Source organism: Hippopotamus amphibius, chromosome 9 (assembly GCF_030028045.1).
Source record: "Hippopotamus amphibius kiboko isolate mHipAmp2 chromosome 9, mHipAmp2.hap2, whole genome shotgun sequence".
Taxonomy (NCBI): Eukaryota; Metazoa; Chordata; class Mammalia; order Artiodactyla; family Hippopotamidae; genus Hippopotamus; species Hippopotamus amphibius.
Window position 1 is genome coordinate 120,922,922 of NC_080194.1, and position 8,296 is coordinate 120,931,217.

An 8,296-nucleotide genomic window follows, 5' to 3' on the forward strand; every position below is an offset into this window, starting at 1 on the left:
GTCCCTGGGGCCCACTGTGGTACTCTTTCTCCTTCCTCTAGAATTTATGCTATTTCTTGGTTTATGCATGATTTTAGCAAGAGGAGTGTTGAGTGTATTCACTCATTCATTCATCCACCCATTCATTGTTCCATTAAACAAACGTTTATGAGCACAGGAGACGCCCAAGCACCTTTCTAGGCTGTGGATACAATGGCTAAAATAAGCAAAGCTCCAGGTCACATGGAGCTGACAATCTAGTAGGGGATACACATCACAGACATAGAAAAGGACAAGGGCTCAACCTTGCTCATAACAAGAGAAATGCAAATTAACACTAAAAATAAAACTTCACTGAGATCCATTTCTCACCCATCTGATGAACAAAAAATTCAAGACTGACCATACTCTGCTGGCAGCCCCTCTAACATGGTGCATGGAAGCACGACATGGATGCACAAAACAACTGGGTTTGTTAGTTTGCTAAATTCTAGAGAACCCAAGAGTCTGTCATCACCCAAGGACAAAATAAACCATGAACATCCACACCACAGAGAACTGGGAACTGAAAAAAAAAAAAAAAATGAGGACAATTTCTCCTGATGGGTGTGACGTGATAGCCAGGATTTAAGTGAAAAAAAGAAATAAATGACAAAGTAGACAGGTGTATATATAGTATCATCACTTTTCTGTAAGGAGGGGAAATTCAAGTATGTGTGGGCACACATGTGTGTGAGCAAGTTCATTGACTTGTGTGTGCCCTCATGGGTGTGCATGAGTTTGTGTGTATTTGCTTATTTTTGCAAAAGAAGCTGTGGACGGATAAACTGGAAATGATTACAAATTGTAACGGGGGTGAGGATGGCGGGATGCTCCTCTAAGCCTAACTCTCCGCATAGTTTTGATCTTTGAATCATGTAAATATTTTCAATCATCAAAAATAAAATTTAAAAGAGCAAGAAATAAAACCATCAAAATCAAAAACTAACTGACATGGGGACTTCCCTGGTGGTGCAATGGATAAGACTCCATACTCCCAACGCAGGGGGCCTGGGTTCGATCCCTGGTCAGGGAACTAGATCCCACGTATAAGCTGTAACTAAGAGTTCCCATGTCACAACTAACAAGCCAGCCTGCCACAACTAAGGAACCCACATGCTGCAACTAAGGAGCCCACCTGCCACAAATAAGACCGGTGCAACCAAATAAATAAATTTTTTTAAGTCAGAAAGAGAAAGACAAATATTGTATGCTAACTCACATATACGGAATCTAAAAAAGGTACTGATGAACTCAGTGACAAGAACAAGGACACAGAGGATGGAAGATGCCTTAGAGGACTGGGGCGGGGGGGGGACTCGAGGGGGGGGAGTCAAGGGAGGGAGGGAGGGAATACGGGGATATGTGTATAAAAACAGATGATTGAACTTGGTGTACCCCCCAAAAAATAATAAATAAATAAAATTAAAAAACAAAAGACAAAAAAAAAATAAAAAACTAACTGAATGAAACTGTGTGAGAATGTACTAATCTAATTATCAGAAAAAAAATTATTCTGAGTGACTCACGCGCACAGTACCTTGGCTGTGCAAAGAATCCCTAACACTCACTCAGGAACTTATTGTCATAACAACACAGATACTGTAAGTTCATAACTTTTTTTTTTCTCTTTTACTTCAAAATTCTTTTTATAACCTTTTATTTTAAAACATTTTCAAACTATCAAAAAACTGCAAGAATAAGGCAAAGATGGAGAAATAGGAGTGACTGCTAGTGGGTATGGGGTTTCTTTTGGGAGTGATGGAAATATTCTAAAATTGTGGTGATAGTTGCACAATTCTGTGACTATTTTGAAAATGAATTGTACACTTTAAGTGGGTGAATTGGATGCAATATGAATTATATCTTGATAAGCCTGTAAAATACAATAAGACAAAACACTCCCAAATATTCATCAAGATTCCCCAGTTGACAACATTCCACACACTTGCCTTCACTTGCTATTTTTCTTCTAAGTCATTTGAGAGTAGAATGCATGCGTGACTCTCTTTAATACCCTCAGTGCCCCTAAACACCTGTGGATTTCCTAAAGTCAATAAGAGCACTCACCTGCATAGCCAGACCACCAAAATTGGGAGGTTAGCATGGCCCCAAATCCCTCAATGAACAGACCTCATGCACACACTGTCCTTTCCAATAATGACCTTTACTGGCCCAGCATCAAACTCTGCATTTAGTCTCCTTCAGCCGGGCTCTTCAGTCTCTCCTTGCATGATCTTAATACCTTCGAGAGCACACGCCTGTTACTTTGTGGAATATCCCTCTGTTTGGGTTTGTCTGATGTGTCCTCATGATGAGATTTACATTATACATTTGGGGCAGGAACATCACAGAAGTGATGCTGTGTGCACCTCGACGCATCCCATAGAGCACTCAATGTCACTCTGTCCCTTGGCTGGTGATGTTCACTTGGGTCACCTAACTGAAATGGGGTCTGCCAAGTTTCTCAACGCAAAGTTAATTAATAAGTATTTGGTGCTTTTTCACTGATAGATAATGAATAAGGTTCTTACGGGGTGATACTTTGAGACTATAAATATCTTATTCTTTACACATATGTAGTTTCACCCACTGGCCTTGGCATCCATTGATGAGTCTTGCCTACATCAGTTCTTACTATGATGGTTGCCCAGTGGTGAGTCGCCATCACTCCTTCCATAGTTATTGGTAGGCATTCTACTGGAAGGAAAAGCTTTCCTTTCTCCATTCTTTTCCTTTTTTTTTTTTAAACTTATTTTCTTTATTTTTTTTGGCTGTGTCAGGTCTTAGTTGTGGCACGAGGGATCTTCATTGAGGCATGCAGAATATTTCATTGCAGTGTGTGGGCTTCTCTCTAGTTGTGGCACATGGGCTCCGAGGAGTGTAGGCTCTGTAATTTGCAGCATGCGGGCTCTGTCGTTGAGGCATGCAAGCTCAGTAGTTGTGGCGTGCAGGCTTAGTTGCCCCACAGCATGTGGGATCTTAGTTCCCCGACTAGGGATTGAACCTACGTCCCCTGCATTGGAAGGCGGATTCTTTACCACTGGACCCCCAGAAAAGTCCCCTTCATTATTTTTCAATTTTATATCATATGAACTCACTAATTCCCATTTTATTCAGTGAGGTATAATCTGTTGCCAATCATTATTTATTTTGATCCCCAAACTGTCCCAGGTTTGGAAAGTGGGAGCCCCTTCAATGCGGCTCCTGTGTCCTTTGCTGTATCCTGTCAATCTTTGAGTCAACTCTTAATTTCTGCCATATGAGATTCCAGGCTCTTCCCCTGCACCAGCCTGAAATCAGTCATTTCTGCACATAGTTATTTTTCCTTCTAGTGGAGAATGATATTTAGAAAGCAAGATATGAAGCTGGTACAAGAGTGTAAAAATTATATTCCAATAAAGAGCTTAAAAAAAGGAAAAAAAAAAAGAAAGCAAGATATGGGGTCTGGGCGTGCTCATTGCTACTGGGGTGTCACTGCTTCCAGTCCCTCTCAGTGAACAGAACTAAGAGATATATCTATATACATACACATATGCATAAATAAATATATGCATATATCTATAACCGAGAAGGACTAGATGGGGTCTTCCCAGGACAGACCCCTCCCATGTCCTCTGCCTTCCTCTTGTTTGCAGAAAAACTTTAGCCTGCTAGGCCTTCCCTGAGTTCCAAAGAACAGATTCAATCAGAGAAGGGAGAAAATGCAGAAATAAAGGAAAACAGTCAAGCAACACAAAATAATAATAGTTTAACCATTAAACAAAGTCAAGGATCTTTAGTTCCTCTTCAAGGTTTATAGATAATATTCTGGGCTGTATCCTTTAGCTGTTTTGCAGCTACTGAAACCCCCACCAGGTGGAAGAAGTTGACTGCATGCTGCTCACAAGTACATGGACCCCAAATTGGTTGGAATCAGATGGTTGGTGATGTTGACTCCCAAGTACCTCACCACCAACCAATCAGAAGAATGTCCATGAGCTGTTCACGCACCCCACAACCCTCTCCCTCAACCTGCCTTTAAAAACCGTTCCCTGAAAGCCTTCGGGGAGTTAGAGTCTTTTGAACCACCCATTTCCTTGCTGGGCCCTGCAGTAAATGCTGCGCTTTCCTTCATCACAATCAGGGGTCAGTAGATTGGCTTTTCTGTGCATGGGCAAGTGGACCCAGGTTTGGTTTGTTGACATAGCTATATTTATTCTACATCTATCTAGGTACATTAGAAACCAGGACTTCACACTAATACCTCTAGTTATAGCCCAATACCATATGGTTTCATCTTGTCTTCTTCCCTCTGTAATAGTGAGAAACTTGGCTCTCATTGTGCTCAAAATATTAATTTATTTGCTCAATTCCCTCATACATTATCAGTATCCCAATCCAGCCAATTCATGGTGCCAGTTGGCACCAGTAGCCGATATGATTTTGAAACTATGCTATCTATTTTGTAGGATAAAAGCAAATAAGTAAAAATATTATGTTGCTAGGAATGAATATTCTCAGTGTAAGGGAAAAGAGATGCAAATATAAAAATAATGAAATTCTTTATTTTTATGATTTAAAAAATTTTTTTTAAACAATAATATCAATTTGAATTGGAAATGTCATAGGAAACTAATTTTTTAAAAATACTTATTTATCTATTTAATTGCACCAGGTCTTGGTTGTGGCAGCAGCCTCCTTAGTTGCAGCATTCAAATGGGATCTAGTTCCCTGACCAGGGATCGAACCTGGGCCCCCTGCATTGGGCGTGTGGAGTCTTAACCACTGTGCCACCAGGGAAGTCCCTCATATTTTAGAAATATACACCCATAGTTCTGTCCACAACTAAGCTCCTGGGAAAAATGACACCCAACAGCGACCAACTCACTCGTACCTGGATCAAGGTTTCTAAATACGATCCCTCACTTAAAGGAATTCCAGACTTCCTTGGAGAAACAGCTGGTTCTGCGGCCACCAGGACCGAGAAAGTAAAGGTAAGCTTGGAATATGTTATCGTTCCAGAAAGCAAGGAAGTATTGACAAAATAATGGGGTTAAGACAGAAGGCCACAAGCGCCAGCATGAGGGCCTCCCACTGTCCACATCTGAGATACCTTGAACATCAAAAAATAACAACTTTAATTGCTGGAAACACCGAATAAATTAAAATTCATGATTCCATAGTGTTACTGAAAAAGAAACTTATTTGCCACTAGTGGAGTAAGAATTTGCTACCATCACCAGTTTACTGTAAAAACTTCTAATTAAAGGAAAATAATTAAATCCTACCTTTTAGAGCAACTGTCATTCATGCTCAACTGATAAGGAAACCCTCTTTACAGAATGCCAGCTAACTAACCTAAAGGGAATCTATTTTTATTTTTATTTTTTTATTTTTTGGCACACGGGCTTAGTTGCTCCGCGGCATGTGGAATCTTCCTAGAGCTAGGATCGAACCCGTGACCTCTGCATTGGCAGGCGGACTCTTAACCACTGCGCCACCTAGGAAGCCCCCTAAAGGGAATCTAAAATCAGAAAACTGTGTATTTTTTTGTTTGGTTGGTTTGGTTTGGTTTTTTGGCTGCACCGCATAGCTTGTTGGATATTAGTTCCCTGACCAGGGATCGAACCCAGGCCCTTGGTAGCAAAAGCGCTGAGTCCTAACCACTGGACCACCAGGGAATTCCCAGAAAACCACAGTTTTATGCTCTCCAAGGAAATAATGGATTCAAGCAGTGGTTGCTAAAAGCATAGGATGAAGTTTGTTGGGAATAGCATACTTCCACGGTGCCAGAATGATTATTCCAAATTATTAGCTAATTGCAAACGAGGAAAGATACCTTTAATATGGGAATATCTGTTGATCCCCTCCATAATCAAGTGATCACACTTGGCATCACTGATGGTGGGCAGTCCTGCATCGCATGGCCCCAGTATCATGTGTCTTCTGCATCACCTGTGGTGATAGATAATCAGTTCTCTTCCTGTGATAAAACACACAGGACATAAAGTTGATCACTTTAAGTGAACACCTGAGTGGCATTTAGTACATTCACAATGTTGTACATCAATTACCCACCTAGTTCCAGAACTTTTTCATCACCTGGAACAGAAACTCTGTGCCCCTCACTGGGAACCACTCTGCTTTCTGTCTCTATGGATTTGCCTCTTCTGCATATTGCATGTAAATGGAATCGTACAGTATGCAGACTTCTGTGTCTGATTTCTTTCACTTGGTGCACAGTTTTCAAGATTGATCTCTGTTGTAGCATGTCCCAGACCTCACTTTTTATGGATGAATAATATTCCATTGTATAGAGGTACCAAATTTTGTTCATCCTTTCATCCACTGTTGGACATTTGGGTTGTTCTGCCTTTTGGCTATGTGAATCATGCTGTTATGAACATTCCTTTCTTTTTTCAAAAGATATTTTTATTGTTTTAGGCTAACTGTTTCCTTATTGATTTTTCTCTTAGGATGACTGATGTAATTGATCTGCCCATTATGTACGTGGGGTGCTAAAATTCCCTAATAATATTGTGTTACTGTCAATTTCTCCCTTGATGTTTGTTGACATTTGTTTTATGTATTTAGGTGCTCCGATGTTGGGTGCACATATATTTACAATCATTATATCTTCTTGTTGGATTGATCCCTTTATCATTGTGTAATGTCCTTCTTTGTCTCTTGTTACAGTGTTTGTTTTAAAGTCTATTTTGTCTGATATAAGCATTGCTACCCCAGCTTTTTCTTTGTTTCCTTTTGCATGGAATAATACTTTTTCCATTCCCTCACTTTCAGTTTGTATGTGTCACTAGATCTGAAGTGAGTTTCTTGTAGGCAACATATATATGGGTCTTGTTTTTGTATCCATTCAGCCACTCTATGTCTTTTGATTGGAGCATTTAGTCCATTTACATTTAAAGTAATTTTTTAAATATTTATTTATTTTTAAAAATTTATTGGGTGCATTGGGTCTTTGTTTCTGTGCATGGGCTTTCTGTAGTTAAGGAGAGTAGGGGCTACTCTTTGTTGCGGTGCATGGGCTTCTCATTGCAGTTGGTGGCTGCTCTTGTTGTGGAGCACAGGCTCTAGGCAGGCAGCCTTCAGTAGCTGCAGCACATGGGCTCTGTAGTTGTGGCTCTCGGGCTCTAGAGCACAGGCTCAATAGTTGTGGCACACAGGCTTAGTTGCTCTATGGCATGTGGGATCTTCTTGGACCAGGGATCGAACCCATGTCCCCTGCATTGGCAGGTGGATTCTTAACCACTGCGCCACCAGGGAAGTCCTCTGTTTTTATTTCTACTAGGTATTAAGTAGGTTGGTATGTTTCCCTAAAGTAATTATTGATAGGTACATACATATTGCCATTTTGTTAATTGTTGTTTTTGTTTTAGTTTTCTTTTGTTCCTTTTTTTTTAATGTTTCATGATTTTATTTATTTATTTACTTATTGGCTGTGTTGTGTCTTTGTTGCTGTGTGAGGGCTTTCTCTAGTTGCGGTGAGTGGGGCTACTCTTCCTTGCTCTGCACAGGCTTCTCATTGCTATGGGCTCTTGGGCACACAGGCTCAGTAGTTGTGGCTTGCGGCTCTAGAGTGCAGGCTCAGTAATTGTGGAGCATGGGCTTAGTTTCTCCGCAGCATGTGGGATCTTCCTGGACCAGGGCTCAAACCCGTGTCCCCTGTGTTGGCAGGCGGATTCTTAACCACTGAGCCACCAGGGAAGTCCTCTGTTTTTATTTCTACTAGGTATTAAGTAGGTTGGTATGTTTCCCTATCTTGAAGAAGTGGCCTTATGTAACAGATGTCCTATGGGACCCATCTGCACACTCCCCTCTGGTCACCAGAGCTGTATGCTCTAGGGGTGCCTCCTATGTGGGCTGCATGAGCCCTTCTGTTTTGGTGGGGCCAACTACTGCGGGTGTGCTGGTAGGCGGGGCTGGCCCTGGATCGGGTTGGCTGCCAGGCCCTGCCTCATGTGGAGGCTGCTGGCCAACTGGTGGGTGGGGCTGGGTGTGTGGCCCTGGGGGTCTGGGGATTGCTATGAAAATTCTTGTACAAGTTTTTATGTGGATGTAGGTTTTCATTTAGGTTGGGTATATAATTAGGAGTGGGATCGCTGGCTCTTAGGGTATCAATGTTTAACTTATTGAGGAACCACCAAACTGTTTTCCACAGTGGCTGCACTATTTTACATTCCCAGCAGCAGTGTTTGAGGACTCCAGTTTCTCTACATCCTCACCAACCCTTGTTATTTTGCTTTTTTATATTATCATTATGGTTTTCCTACTGGGT

The 8,296-nt window shown here is 41.3% G+C and overlaps 1 protein-coding gene across 16 annotated transcripts in view; it reads right to left on the reverse strand.

Annotated features, from left to right (window-relative positions):
* Positions 1-8,296, reverse strand: part of LUC7L (LUC7 like) — a 122,590-nt gene that overhangs the window by 51,335 nt on the left and 62,959 nt on the right. Inside the window, exon 1 of one of the 16 annotated variants that reach the window (XM_057747998.1) lies at positions 5,840-5,970. The exons of 14 other annotated variants lie outside the window; for them this stretch is intronic. Coding sequence is in view for 1 of the 2 variants with exons in the window: in XM_057747997.1 (XP_057603980.1) it covers positions 5,840-5,939 (100 nt within the window). In the remaining variant the exon portion in view is untranslated. Of the gene's footprint in view, positions 1-5,839; positions 5,971-8,296 lie in introns of those variants that run through there. One more of the 16 variants, XM_057747997.1, reaches the window with a different exon arrangement.